Source organism: Cavia porcellus, unplaced genomic scaffold (assembly GCF_034190915.1).
Source record: "Cavia porcellus strain 051 isolate PalLab524CR breed Dunkin Hartley unplaced genomic scaffold, mCavPor4.1 scaffold_16, whole genome shotgun sequence".
Lineage (NCBI taxonomy): Eukaryota > Metazoa > Chordata > Mammalia > Rodentia > Caviidae > Cavia > Cavia porcellus.
The window spans coordinates 22,551,000-22,566,724 of NW_026947499.1; the positions used below are offsets into that span (position 1 = coordinate 22,551,000).

At 40.6% G+C, this 15,725-nt stretch overlaps 1 protein-coding gene across 15 annotated transcripts in view; it reads right to left on the reverse strand.

Moving 5' to 3' along the window:
* Depdc5 (DEP domain containing 5, GATOR1 subcomplex subunit) overlaps window positions 1-15,725 on the reverse strand; it is a 120,299-nt gene that overhangs the window by 21,459 nt on the left and 83,115 nt on the right. For 10 of the 15 annotated variants that reach the window (XM_063225897.1, XM_063225895.1, XM_063225893.1 and 7 more), the window contains 5 exons: window positions 10,553-10,661; window positions 7,512-7,577; window positions 3,574-3,725; window positions 1,412-1,489; window positions 616-748 (listed from right to left, as the gene is read on the reverse strand). In XM_063225897.1, the coding sequence (XP_063081967.1) occupies window positions 616-748; window positions 1,412-1,489; window positions 3,574-3,725; window positions 7,512-7,577; window positions 10,553-10,661 (538 nt within the window). The remainder of the gene's footprint in view (window positions 1-615; window positions 749-1,411; window positions 1,490-3,573; window positions 3,726-7,511; window positions 7,578-10,552; window positions 10,662-15,725) is intronic. The other 5 variants (XM_063225906.1, XM_063225902.1, XM_063225900.1 and 2 more) reach the window with 1 other exon arrangement.

Sequence of the window (15,725 nt, forward strand, 5' to 3'; positions counted from 1 at the left end):
CATGCCAGGCAACATGCTAAGCAATGGGGATGTGGAAATAGACAGTAAGAAGTGCCCCTCTGGGCTGGGGATATGGCTTAGTGGAGGAACACTTTCTTACCCTGCATAAGGCTCTGGATATGATCACTAAAGGGGAGAGGGGTGGGTAAACCCCCTGTCCAGGCAGGAGACAAAAGAGATAAAGACATATTCTTCATTCTGGTACAGTAAGAGTTTTCAGAGAGTAGTGTAGGGCACCAGAAACTGCTAATGCAGGCTTGACTCTGATCTTGGATAACAGGCATTACCCAGACTATAAGGGAGACCTGAGGTGGGAGGAGAATGTTTTTTGAGAATCTTTCACAGAGATTTCTCTGAAACTCAAAAGTGCACAGATTCCATGCAGAAGATTTCAGTTCAGACAAGTTCTGTGAGACTTTTAAGTTGAGGAAAAGTACATTGTAAAGCAAAATCTCTCCTTTTATCAATTACAGGTAGGCCTCCTACTTACTAAAAACAGAATCTCACACCAAACAACAGATCTCATCACTGCTTTGGGTGACTACTTCCAAAGCAGGGCCTGGTTTTGTGAGGACCTCAGTTACCAGTTCTGTAGGTCCGGCCTTGCTATCTCACCTGCATGATGTCAATGGCCATTGCTTGTGTCTGGACCCCCTCTACATTGTTCATCAGCCAGTGCACCACCTCGGCACTGATGAAGCAGCATGGTGAGAGCCCCTTCTGTTCAGACAGCAGCTGGACTCCTGTCCTGGGTTCCAAGGCAGTAGGCAGGGTATGTGTGTGCCCAGTGACAAGCACAAAGAAAAGACAAGAAGACATTCCCATAAAATCATCTACTACTGGAAGTAAGGACCCCAAAAACCAATTTCTCTAGAATATGCAATTCCTAGACTAAGACAACACACACCTCAAGACAGGACACAAAAAGGTGGTACAGGGAAACAGGAGAGGGGGAGGAAGGAACTGACATGAGAGAGTACCTTACTTAGCAATATTATATACTAAACTATTTTATTTAATCCTTTTAACAACAGTGCTTGAATCACTTTTTAAAAATTCCATTGTACAGCTGAGGATTTAGCTCAGCAGCATAAGCGCCTGCCTTGCAAGCGCGCAGTCCTGAGTTCGATCCCAGGAACTCCCCCCCCCAAAAAACCAATTCCATTGTACAAAAGAAAAAAGATCTTAAAAAATGAAAAATAATTTTTAAATATACTAAATCCCATTGTATAAACAAGATAACAGAGACTGACAGTTAAGTAACTTGCCTATAGTCCCATCTCATAGCTGGTGAGCAGTAGAGACTGGTAGGAACCCACCTAACCACACTTCCTGACCATTACCATGGCATAAACCTCCTGAAACCTCCCAAACCTCTGTCCCTGCACCATACATGTGATAAGTCACTTACGAGGGGTGCTTCATGGCTTCTAGGATCTCTACCAGGGTGGAGGAGGATGTCAAGGAACTTGCTGCCTGCTGCTGAGAGCTGTAACACAGAGTGTAACAAAGCAAGAAGGCACACACAGGGTCAAAAGCACAAAATTAGAAACACACTCTGTTTTACGGAGATTGAAACCAGGATACAATAGATACTATTGATACTGAAGGCACTTGAGCAAATTTGGGACATCTATATCCTGGGGGTTCCCTACTTCCAAAATATATGTGAGAAAGAAAGAAAAAGGAAAGGAGACAGGGGGAAAACGGAGGGAGGATAAAAATAGAGCCTGGGGAATAGAATTCCAGTATCATCACTAACTGTAGCACCTCTGGCTTTTCTTGGCCTTAGTTTTCTCATGTGAAAAACAGATGATGCTATTCTAGTCTTCCAGGGTAGTTGTGAAGCATAATGCTGAGTACAGGATTGATAATACATGAAGCCCCAAATGCAAGTAAAACTAAACATATTAACAGTAACTTGGACTCTATAAAACTCAGATTGGCGGGCTGGGGATTTAGCTCAGTGGTGTAAATGCCTGCCTGGCAAGTGCAAAGTCGTGAGTTCAATCCCCAATACCACCAAAACACACAAGCATAACACCTCAGATTGGTTAAAGGAACTGGTGTAAGCTGGGAAGTATCTTAGTCTGGATTTGAATCCAGATCAGCCATATTCCAAAGCCCAGATCTATTACCTGCTAGGCAAGTTCTCCTTTGACAGTATGACTGTCTCTTAAAACATGCTTAATACTCAGCAGCTTAGTGGCCACTCACCACACCAAATTGGGCCAATTCTGGGGGTTTCTCAGAAGCTTTCTCAAGCTTCTTAAACTTCTTTTTTGCCTCCTTTCCACACCGTTCTGCTTACTTGGAGTGTTCAGGACTCACTGCAGCATTTCAAAACACAGGGGTTAGAAGATCCTTTAAGGACCTTTGACATGAACTACTTCTAACCCTGAGTCTCTGCTCAGTGTGAGTCTGGACAAGCAGCTGTCTTCCCTGCATGAAAACTGCCAAAGGAGAATTCAGAGAATTCAAATGCAGGCCATTCCATGCAGCAGTATCCACTGCTAGTAAGTTTCTTATGAAATGCAATCTGCTCTCTTTAACTTCCAGCCTTTGGTCCTGATTCTACCTGCCATGTCATTTTTGTTCTTCTAATCTCCAGCCTAAACACTATATTCCTGGTTCCTTTTATCTTCCAAAAGCAGAAAAAAATCCTGTTGCTCTGCACTTATAACCAATGAGGAAGCACAAAGATGTAGTCCCTTCTCACACACAGAGCAGCCCCTCCAATCTCCTCTACGGCCATAACCAAAGAGCCATCCAGGGTTGACAGGGAATTTGGGCCTAGGAGGAAACACAAGTGAGACATCTAAGACTGAGCTGATCACTGCCTTTACTGTCCAAAATGAACATGCTGCGGTGCATGAGAAGAAGTAAAGCCAGCATAGAATTTACAGCAAGCTTTTGCTCTCGGGGACAACAGTGTACAAGTCAAGTTTCTATCATTTAGTCAAAGGACTGCTTAGTTGGTACAGTGAAGCAGTAAGAACAGACTTGGCAGAATTATTATAAAGCAGACACAGAAAGGAAATTAAAAAAGAACTTTGAATTGACCTCAGCAAATAAAGATATATCTGTTGATTAAAATGTTTAAGTTTTCCAGAAAAGCAAGGGTACTTTCTCAAGCAAATGAGGTACAGGCAGCTTCTTTTACCCCGATACTCAGGAATGGGAAAACAACTGCCGTGGTTGGCCACGGTGAGTGACCCATTCATTCACTGTTCATTTCCCTACTGACTGTGCACTCTCTTGCACAAGGCACTGTGCTGTGGGTACCATGGTGACTAGAACAGATGCGGCGTAGGGCCCCTTTTCTGAGGCCTGACACTTTGTCCAGACAGTGTCTGACACTTTCCTATGTCTCTGAGGGAACCTATTAGCTACTAGTGTGAGGAAAACAGGACACCAATCATTAGCCACACCATCTAATTGTAAGGAAGGACTGAATGACCCAGGGTCTTGTAGGTGATTTGTGGCAGAATCAAAACTTGGCTCATAGTTTTGAATTTCCAATCTCAGCAGCCGTTAAGGTTAGAGCATAAATTTAGTCATTTTGAATCTCACCTGTTGTCACTGGAGTTTGTGGAAGGGAAGGCCTGTTCTATGTTCTGGGAGTTCCCAAAAGCCTGACTGTTGCCTCTGTCCACAGATTGGCCTGCGCTTACCCCCAAACTGGTGCTATCCAACACTGGAGCAACTGTTTGGTCCACAGACACCTGTAGAAGATTTAAAAATTCATATCTAGATCCAGAACTAACCAATACAGTAAATAAGCTGATCTATTTTATTCAATCAACAAGCACTTATATAAGTAAATAAAACCAATATCCCCCTGTCTTGAACACTACTTACATATAGAGTTCTTTCCATGCTCATTTCCAGTCCCCAGTGGTCCTAGGTAAAAGAGCTAAAGGAATCTAGAGACCATACTAGTTCTGCAGGCACTGTTTTCTGGGGACAACTGGGGATGCCCACCCTCCCAAATAAGGCAGATGGGAGGTAATTGTAAATAATAAATCCTCAGGAGAAAAAAATCTGCAGGACCAAAAAAAACTGTTTCATTACATGACTCACAAGATTTACACTAAAGAAAATTTCCCATAGAAACAGCATCATTTCTTATGAGGCAGGCAGGACAGAGTAAATACTTTTATAGACAAATGGGTAAACATCATTATGGGTACCCTAATCTGCCACAACTCACTATTTTCCACTTCATTCTTTCCTGTATCTCAGTGAATAGTTAGCCTTCTAATTGCCCAGGTTCAAATCTGACAGACATCTGACAGATACTTATTTCAGCTTTGTATTCAAAGACAGGCCTAGTGACCTCCCCTCCATAGACTGACCTGTATCTCTAAGTCATGCCCACCTTTCTCCAACCAGGGAGAGCTGGAACAGTCTCCTGACTGGCCCTACTACTGCAGCCTCTCCCCTAAAAACTCTGTGAGCTACCTTGATTTGCATCTGCCTAAAGAATAGTCCCAAGCCCATTACTTTGTTACTCTGAAATCTGTGTCTCTGTGGTCTCACCACATCACCTACCATTCACCTACATTTACAGCCAAATCAGATCCTGCTTGTAAACCATGAGATTCCTTTCCCCACAACCGCCGGCTTAAAAATCCTTGATTGGGGGCTGGGGATATAGTTCAGCGGCACAGTGCCTGCTTGACAAGCACAAGGTCATGAGTTTGATTCCCATTACCAAAAAACAAACAAAAGAAATTTTTTTTTTGTATGGGGATTGAAATCACAACCTCACACTTGCCAGGCAAATGCTTGAAAATCCTTGGTCTTGAACAGCCATTTCAAATGCCACTCCCTTAGTAAAATGCTTGATTCACTCAACCCTAGTACCTAAGAATTAGACCTCTATAAATCTTTCTTGGAAGCTGCCAGGTTTTGCCTCATGTAATAGTGTTATATCTGTTTCCTTTGCTTTAAGGGCCCTGGAGAACAGCACTATGCCTTGTTCACCTAGAATCCCTGAAGCTTCCATCAAAGGTTGCATTCTACAACATATATTTGGAGAGAATTACTAATCCTTCCAGAGAACTTTTGGAAAAGTATATGGCTTTTTTTTTTTTTTTTGATCTTTTTTTGAGACAAGTTCTTGCTATGCAGTTCAGGCTGGCTTTGAACTCATTTTGTAGCCCAGGTTGGCCTTGAACTTGCAGCAATCCTCCTGCCTCAGCTTCCCAAGTATTGGGATTATAGGTGTGTACCACTACACCCAGCTAGTATATGGCTCTTTTAACTTGTGGTTCTTAGATACTGCTTCCAAAATGGAGTCTTGTGTTATCAAATATTTTGTTAGAAGATGCAAAGATTAATCTTTCTAAAGTAAGATATCTTGGTCAAGCACTATTGTCACTTGGCATCATATAAATCTTTGTTGTGGGGGACTATTTTGTGCACTGCAGGATGCTGAGCATCATCCTTGCCTCCTATAACTAAATGCAACTAATACTTCCATCACCAAGTGTGGCTAGATGTTATCAAATGTCTCTTGGGGGAAAAAAATCATCTCTGGTTATAAAAGAACCATTATCCCCTTACAGCAGGCTCAATGATTTGGGGGTGAGGAAAAGGACCACACAGGTTTTTTAGGAACCCAAAATACCCTGAGAAGTATAGCAAAGGCAGTGACTAATTACCAATGGTAACTGATAATTATCTGGCTACAACCAGTAAGGCTTAGAAACAGTTGCCACACTATAAATTGAATTTGAGCAAGTTAACTGAGGGGAACTAGACTCAGCTCTTACACACAAATAAGAATGCCTCATATGCCCTGCCTGTGAGGGCAGTAGGGTTCTTATGTACTATATCTTGAGGATTGTTCTACCGGCTTAACCTGAGGTATGTTCCCACAAATTTACATGACTCTATTTTAGTAGTGTGTAGTTAAGGAGTTACCCTCTAAATCATATTTTGTTTATGTGCCTAAAGTATGATCTCTGTTTGTTATTCCCTGTTGCTGGTACTCATTCACTTTTGTTCTATAGGCAAATTCTATCATATGGAGCTGTGGATTCATTAAACAAATCTCTTCCAGCTCTTTGATTTTTTCTTATATGAAATTCTAATCTAAGCCCAAAACTGCTCATAAGCATCTCCTGTTAGAAAGTAAAAAGCTAAAGGGATTAACCTAAATCTATTTCAAACCAAAAATAGTGTGCCTCCCCCTCTGAGAGACAGAGATGTTTAGATTAAAACTCAGTGATCTGCCTAGGAACATGCAGTTCACTGAGAAGAGTCAGGTACAGGCATCTACAAACCTGAATGAACAGGCACAGCAACTTTTGGTTTCCTAAGAAAGGCAAAATTTCAGTGCTAAAATCTTACCCTACCATTACAGTATAAGGGCTCAGCCACTCACTAATAGTTGTCTTTTTTAGTACGCTGGTTTATTTATGTCTCAAGTTGCCTCTGGAAAATGAGGTGATAATGCTTGTACCTTACAGATTTGTTGCAAATATTATGTTAGGGAAGCACTAGCCAAGTGGGTAATCAATAAATGTTGGTTTTCTGACTTCTACTAAATAAAAATGCCTTATTTTTTGCCCTTGAATGTCCTAAGTGTCATCCTTCTTAGCCTGCCCCGCTCTGCATAAACCCTATTCACCCATTCAAAACTCTGTAACCAGTTTTCTGTAACAGCCAATTTCGCATACTACTTAGCATCCTCAAGAAAAGTCAGGAAACCCTGTTTCTTTTCACCAAGAACTTGTTAAAACAGTAATTACTAACTCTAATTACAGAGCAGATCTTGAGTCAAGCCTGTGGATTCTGAATTTAAATCTCAGCTCTAACCTATACTGAATTAAGCAACTTCGTCATCTTTCAATTTTTCCATTTGTAAAAATGAGATAACAGTTTTACTTGATTCATAGTTTGTACCGTGAGATTAAAGATAATGCATATGCTTAGTATATAATAAGTAAAGAATTTTAAGATCTGGAAGGTCCTTGAAGATCTGGTCCAAACCCTTTATTTGTCAAATGAGATAAGGAAGCCTAGAGGATAGGCAAGCAGTCTAGGGCAAGGCACCACTAGCCTATGATGTAGCACATACCTATTTATAAATGTTAGCTCTTTTTTTTCACCACTTCCTGTCACACTGCTATAAATTTATCTTTTGTACTTGGAGGAGAAAAATAAATGTTCAGTCCTTAACGATACATATATCACATTGCTTAGAAGATGCTGCAGTATGGTAAGAATCCATGGCAACCATGTGAACCAGACATGCAGCAATGAAAAACTCTTAATGCTAGTGTAATCATTTGTCCTCTTACATGAATCTCCATTTTCCTGTACCACTGAGAACACCAAAGAAGGGAATGTACACTTTGGAGACCAAATTCAATTTAAGCTGCTGTTCAGACTCAGATTCAGCCCAATTCCATCTGCTCAGAACTGAACAGAAGGCCAGTTTGTGGCTTCTGCCAATGGACAGGCATGCATGAGCTGCTGAGCCCTGGAGTTTAACTAACCTGAGTAAAGAAGGCAGATGATGCTGTGCGTGGGCTGCGGACAAACTCCATAAAGAAGGCCCCGTCCTGAAGTCAGAGGAGGAGGAAGCAGCAACAGCAGGACAGCCGCAGCGGCAGGTGCAGGTGCAAGGTAGCAAAGAAATGGAGTGGGTACCCGTGGTTAATCATCAGGGGAAGCAGAGGTGGGTGAAAAACAAAAAATAAAAATAAAAACAAGGGAAGCAGAAACAAGGGCACATGAGGGAAATGGAAGGAAAGTTAAAAAAAAAAATAAGAAAGAGAGAGAGAGAGAGAGAGATCCACCCAGGACAACATCCAAATGCAAAGCATGAGCAGGAACTTACATCTTCCCAGGCAGAATATCCCAAATGCATGGGAGAAAGTGCCTGGGTCAGAAGGGTGTTCAAGCTGCCTTGTGTTTTCTGAAAGCATGGCCTGCATGCTTTTGCCCTACACATAGCTCTGAAATGCATTCAGACCTATGCAAAAAGAGAGAAAGGCCAGAGAGCTACTTGGTTAGGATGATGGAAAAAAGAAAGCAGTGGCAAATCCTGGTCTCTCACCTGCCTGGATGACCAGCAGGCCTCTGGGAGAGAGACACTGAAGCATAATGTTTCGCCTGCCTATTACTGAACATGGCAGCCAGATAGGAGAAGAGGATTCCATGCAAGAAAAGTTCTTGATTAATCTTCTGAGCACGCAGAGGGTAAAGAAGCAACCCATATTTCTTCCTCCACTATGTAATGAAATCATCAAGAAGCTGAGAAGTTAAAAAGCACTCATTTGAGGTGCTTCCTCAACCCATCTTTCCTTCCCCACTGTATTCACGTGGGACACACATGGCAATGTATGTGAAACAAAAATGGCACAGCAGATCATTCCATAGATGCTCTGTTTCTTAAGATCTTTTTACTTTTTATGCTTATCACTGCAATTATGAAGTGGCACTTGACCAAGTTCCCTAATTTCCTAAATCTTTTCTTCAGTTTGAAAAGTAGAACTTGTGAGTGTGTCAAAGGGCATCTCAGAGCATTTTGCCTTCCCTAAAATTGAGAGTCAACATCCAGCAATCTTGACAGCTCCTGCATGTGGACTTCAGTGTTCATCTGGAAGAAAAGTTCTAAACAGCATATCTGGTCTCTGGTGTGTACGACCCTTCATGTCTGTGACTGTAATCTCACTATTTTCTTATCTTGGCAATGTTTCCAATCTTAAAAGACAATACTTACAAGTTTGAAAAAAGGAAAAAAATGATTGGGCAGCAACTGGCGACTTAGGTATCTTTTGTTCTTTCTCTGACAGAACATACACAGCAGGGGTACTAATGATGTTGAGATTTATGTACACATGAATGAAAACAGGCAAAAACATTTTCTAGGCCGACAGAATGAGCAGAGGTCAGCAAACTATAGCTTGGAGGCCAGATCTGTCCAGCCACCTGGTTTTTTATTGCCTGTAAGTGAAAAACAATTTTTACAATTTTAAATGGCTACAGAAATATGTATAAAGAGCTTTATTTTGCTTCTTGAACCACAAAGCCTGAAATATGTATTTGGGTTTGTTGACCTCTGGTCTACAGAGTCTACAAACTGCCTGCAGTCCTGGTTTATAAATTTTCTCAGATTTTAATCCCTCCATCTTATAGAAATGTAATTCTAGTAATTTAGGCAAAGGAAATAATCAAAGATGTGATCAACTAATTATTACAACAAATTCATTAGCTGGGTATGGTGGCAAACACCTGTAATCCCAGCACTCTGGGCAGCTGAGATAGGAGGATTGCAAATTCAAGCCCAGATGAGGAAAACTGGGAGACCTTATCTCAAAATAAGATTAAAAATTTTAAAAATTAAAGAAAAATTAAAATGAATGGAACACTCACACAAAGGCCCCTGAGGTGAATTCCTGCCACTAAAAAAGGAAGTTCATTATAATATTATTTATAATTGTGATGTACTGTCAATTATAAAAAAATTATATGACAGCACACAATCTGTTTTATAAAGCAGAAATCAGCCAGATTCTCTGGTGCATACCTGTAATCCCAGCACTCAGGAGCCTGAGGCAGGGGGATTGCTGTGAGTTTGAGCCTGGGCTGCCTAGTTTGTTCATGGACAGCCTAAACTATCTAGAGAGACTTTTTTTCAAAAAGAATGTAAATTCATATGATAAAATGAATAGTTATACAGCATGTGTGTGTATGTGTGTGATGTGCTAAGGATAAAACGCAGGGCATTGTACATACTGAGTGTGTGCTTTATTTACATATATGCAAGGTCCTGGGTTCAATCCCTAGCATCACACACACAAATAAAATCATGCTTTTGAAAATTTTTATGACACAAGTGCAATAAATGAATGTAAGAACAGATACATAATTTGGCTACAATTTTGAAAAATAAATTTACTTAACGTCTCTTTTACCTCCCAGTAATAGAGACGAAATAAGAGATATAGCTCACACTATGAGACCACAACAGAATAATCTTAGATTTTGAATTTCTCAGGAAACAAAGTTGAGAGTCAAGTCTACCTATCTTAAAAGACACAAAAAGCCTGATCTATGGACTTTTCTGCCATCTATGTAGTACTTGCTATTTTCATAAAGGCCTAAAGTGTGAGAGGGTTTTGTTTGTACTACCCCTCCCCAAGATCTTCTTTGACTATATTTCTCAAGGATTTAGGAAAACTAATAGGATTTCTGCTATCAAAGAGTGAGTGACCTGTTGTGGAATGCTTCAGTAGCTTCCTACTCCTGCGTGGGAAAGCTAACAATGATACTAGAAGGCCAGTATCAAAACTCAAGCCAGATCTCAGGTTGGACTGATTTACACCTGCACTTAACTATAAATTAACTTCCTTATTATGGTGAACAAAACACTACCCTCAATAAAGATGTAACAGAACCTTAAAAGGGTGAGAAGCAGAATTCACTCAAAGCCTCAGTACATTAATCCTAAACTGAAAAGCTTCTATTTCTATCATCCACATGGGGTATCTTGGAGTACATGGCAGCTTCCCAATGGAGTGGGCCCCTTTACCTTTCGTGGGCTGTCCATGTAGGTAGGAGTCATGGTAACACTGCTGCTCTCAGCTGACTGCGTAGAAGTTTTTCCACCATGCACAGCTGCCTGCTGTTCTCCTAGGCACCTAAAAGAAGGAAAAAAGGCATGACTGCTACTTGCCCAGAGCTCCCTGGTAAATGATCCAAGTTAGCTAAAATGAAGACAACTCTGTTTCTGTCATCTTCGAAACACATACATTTCTGCCTCATTCTGCCTCAGGCCCTACATGACACCTTTAATTTCATTCATAATCCTGAACAATCCCCAGTCTGCCATAGTAAAATAGAAACACCCAAATTTAAAAAGTAAATCTGGCAGCACTTGGTGCCTACATATTACTTTAAAAGGGCAAATGACATGGTTTGAGTGACTCTACCATGAATACCATTTTTTAGGCCCCTGGGTAATTTTTTTCTCAGTTTTCTTTCTTTCTTTCTTTTTTTTAAATCTAAAACAAAAGCACAGCCAGGCATGGTGACACATGCCTGTAATCCCAGCAATCAGGAGGCTGAGGCAAAAGGGTTGCCCTGAGTTCAAAGGCAGCCTGGGCTACATTATGAGTTCAAGGTCAGCCTGTGGTGCTGTTTGTTTCAAACAACAAAAATAAAGCAAAACCACGCTCTAAGGGATCAAAGGGAGGGGAAGCGAATGGGAGTGGAAGCAGTAAGATATACCATGCACAGGTACAAATTTCTGATCAATGTTATCACTATGTATATCTAAAATGTACCAATAAAATTTTCAAAAAGCACATTCTGAAAATTAGGGCTGCATTAACATGAAACAAGACCAGGGATACAGCTTAGCAGCACAGTGCCTGCCTGGCAAGTACAAAGTCCTGAGTTCAATTCCCATACCACACCGCTAAAAAACTTGCAACAAAACCTAAATAGCAGAAAATGGTAATTTTATATATTTTGAAAGGATTTATGCTATTCTTTCCAACTTACATCCCTAAAACACACAGATCCAACAGACATTATCCCTTAACACAACACAAATACAATCTCCCTATGTCATCTCATTGAACCTCAGTTCTCATCTACATAAATGTATAACATCATCTTTAGTTTTCAAAAGTGTTCCACACTAAAATTAACTGTGGAGTATTTTAGCTACATTGTTTTAATGTATCAGTGTATTCTTTTTTTTTTTTTTTTTTTTTGTACTGGGTATCAAAGTCACAACCTGGAGCTTGCCAGGCACGCGCTTATGCCACTGAGCTAAATCCCCAGCCCTATCAATGTATTCTCATCTGGTAAATTTCTGAAGACTCATTATAATCCTCAGTGCTTCATTACTATTATAAAATATACAGAGTTCTCTCTTAATATCTGAAAAGTTTTAGTTCTTGGACGCCCTATCAATAATAAAATGTGTAGATAATCAAATCTCTTATACACAACAGTATAAAACTTACACATATTCTCCTATACATTTTAAGCCATTTCTAAGGTACTCATAATACCAACAGAATGTAAGTGCTATGTAAATAGGTGTTAATTCATATTTAGAGAATGACAAAAAAAATCTGTACAAGTTCAGCACAGATGCAGTTTCTCTCCCTGTAATGTTTTGACCTGTGGTAGGTTGATTTAATAAATGCAGCACCCACAGATACAGAGACCAACTGTACTGCTCTGGCAGACATCATGAGGCACCACCTAGATCCCTCAGCAGTGGTCTGTGGCCTTAATATAGTTGAGAGCACTTCCCAAGCAGTTCATCTGCTAATGCATTCAGTGACATCTGATGTTGCAGAGAAGCCTTGTCTAAGCTCACATCCATTCCCTGGGATGCCACAACCAATCAATGATGAGCAAGGGTGTGTGCACATAAAGGCCTGGCATGTAGGCATAAGCTGGCTCATTTGTGAAGACTGTGCTAACTCTAGCACTCATCTGGGGCCCCCTGAGCCATCAGTGAGCCAGTGCCACAGCTCTGCTTCTCCCTGTGCTCATTCTGTATCCACCCACTCTCTCACAGGTGCTAAGTCCAAAGACTCTACTTAATAAACATCCTACAAACTTAAAGTGCTCTTCCTTGGGAACCCGACCTGCAATCTTTTTCACCTTAAATTCTAATTTTTATTTATTTTGCAGTCCTGGGGATTAAATCCAGGTCTTCATGCATACTAGGCAAGCACTCTACTACTGAGCTACACTTCCAGACCAAATTCTGACATTTTTTGTTAACCATCAGGAAGCAATTTCATATCAGGGATTAACTATAGGAACCTGTTATTCTCTTACATTTTTTTATTTTTGAGACAGAAACTCACTATTGTCCAGACTGCCTCAAACTTGTGATCCTTATGCCTCAGGCTTCTGAGTACTGGGATTACAGATGTCTGCCACCTAAATTTTTTTTAATTATGGAAAAACTCAAACATGTATATAAAGAGGGTAAGATAAGAAACCCTACATATCAAGCCACTAAAATTATATACTTGCAGATAATCTGTTATCTATAGCCTTTACCTACTCACATACATCAAGTATTTTAAAACAAAACTCACATATTATTTTATTCATAAAAATGGCAATATCTCTAAAAGAAACACTTTTTAAAATAACCAGAATTTTATTTATTTATTTATTTATTTATTTATTTATTTATTTATTGGTACCAGGAATTGAATTCAGGACCTTGTGCTTGCTAGGCAGGTGCTGTGCCACTGAACTATATCCCTGGCTCTAAAAAATTTTTGTCATATATCTCTTCAAATGTCTCAAAGGGAAAAAAATTGTATTTTATTTGTCTAAAACAAGATTCTATTAAGGTCCTTTTGTTGCAGTAAGTTACATCTCTTACTTTTCTTTTATAGCATAAATTCCTCTCATGTCTCCTATCCTTGCAATTTACCTACTGAAGAAGCTCTTTTGTCCTGCAAGTGTACACAGTCTAGATGTATTGTGTTCCTTATTGCTTAGCATGTTCCTCTATGCGCTGTACTTTCTGAGAACTAGAAGCTAAACCTAGTGGTTTGGACAAATAGTGCTGTGTATTCCTACCCAGAGGCCATGACTTCCTGTTCTTGGTGGTGGTGTTAGCTACCACTGACAATTTTTAGAGACCTATTAATTCCTTAAAGACTATCCATAGTGATAATCTACCATTCCTTTTGTATTTACTAGCTAGAATATTTTAAACTGTAAGTTCCTCATACCAATGACTTGGTTTCTCTGAGGTATAATTCACAGATGAAAGTTAGCAAACATGCTCGATCCTTCCCCATGCTCACTGACACCAGACTATGTGTCCATCTCTCTCTACCTCGCCTTTTGCCTGTTTCTCTCCACTACACAACAGCTTGTTTTCCTCTCAGCCACATCCACAAATGCACACTGTGACATTTTCTGGCACTTCCTGAGGGCTGTCACATTGAGCCAGGACTGGGACAGCAGTGACAAGAAGCTTCAGTTCCCTTGGAGATATGCTGTGTGCGGCATGTAACAATCCACATTTACTGACACATACTTGTATAGGAGGAATCAGAGATTCAGACATAAGAAAGACTCTGTCCTTACCCTGGGAGTCTCCTTGTCTAATGGCTCAGGGGGAGGAAACTGATACAAAACGACCAGCTACAATGTATACACATACACATAAGAAACTACCATGGGGCACTCTGCATTCTGCCCTAAAAGGGGCCAGCCAAACTTCCATAGAGCCAGTGCCACATGTGCTAGGTTCCTTAAAGGATGGGCAAGAAGAACACAGCCTACATGGAAGCAAGAAGATAAAAGTATAGGAAAATCCTTCACATGAAGTCTGTAGATGGACAATACACTGTGTTATACTGTGGGCATGTTTTTGGCAAGCACAGAACCTTGAGGGTCAAGCACAGATAAGAACAAAACAATCCCACTATTTTGGAGCATTTCTGTCTCTCTGTCCTTCACTCTTACACTAGCCCCAACAATCAGGTTATCCTCATCTAACAGAGGCAGAAAAGCTGGCTGGCAACACCTGTTGCCCCCCTGTTAAGTTAGCACAGAGGTGAGACTGCTCTCTGTTTCGTGTTGCTCTAGTATTATGCTTCTCGTAATAAATAGAATTGAGCCAGGTATAGTGGTACAAATCTATAATTCTAGCACTCTGGAAGGCTGAAGCAGGAGGATCACAAGTTCAAATCTAGCTTGGGTAATTTAGCAGTTTGGTAAGACTTCATCTTAAAATAAAAAGCAGAAGAAGGGCTGGGATATAATCTAGTGTGAAGGCTCTAGGCTCAATTTCCAATACCACAAAATACACACTAATGTACAGCAGAATCTGATGGAGCAGAAGGAGCAGAAGCAAAGCACACAAACAAAAGATGCTGTATGAACAGATGTTATGTTATAAAAGCCTGGCTCCTCCTGCTCTACCTTCTAGCCTTGAGAAAATGTAGTGTGTTTCCCCCAGGAATATTGGAGTGGGCATAGAACAAGACATAAGTCTCAGGTCTCTTTGTCCTACTTCCTGTTGCAGGATTAGCTGAGAATCTCAACCTTTACATTGGGGGACTCCGCCCAAGACAGCTGCCTTCTTCCAGACTGAGCAGAGAGGCTCCTCAGTACACACTGAATGATGACTCATTGAAAATTAAAATAAGATCCCTTCACCCCCAGCTTCACACCCCTCCCAGCAACATATGTTCCTTGTTCTCTTTTCCAGTGGAAAAAGTCTATAATTCATTCCAGGGAGAACCTGGCAGGAAGAGTTCTGGGTCTTTGCTGGGTCTGATAAAAGACACTGTGGTCAGAAGACACAATGCCTTCAGTAATAAGCCCAACCAGCCCCTGCTTTCCTTCTCTTATTTGCTCTCCCTTGATACCCTGCTGTGTGCCTCATGTTATTCCTTGAATCTCTTCTTTTCTATTAATCTTCATCATCCATCCATCGTCTACCTCTCAGCACCTCCTATATGTGGGGCTTATCTCTGCAAAAAAAAAAAAATCACCTCTGCCAACTGGATATTTTGTCAAGAAATTCCTATAATTTTTTAGGTAGACTATAAAATTATACTTTGGATAGCTTTTTGTTATTGTTGTTTAAAAAAAAAAAAGACAGCCAGGCATGGACACAGGCACCCAGTACTCATGAAGCACAGGCAGGAGGACTGTTTTTAGTTTCAGACCAGCCTGGACTACACAGCAAGACAATG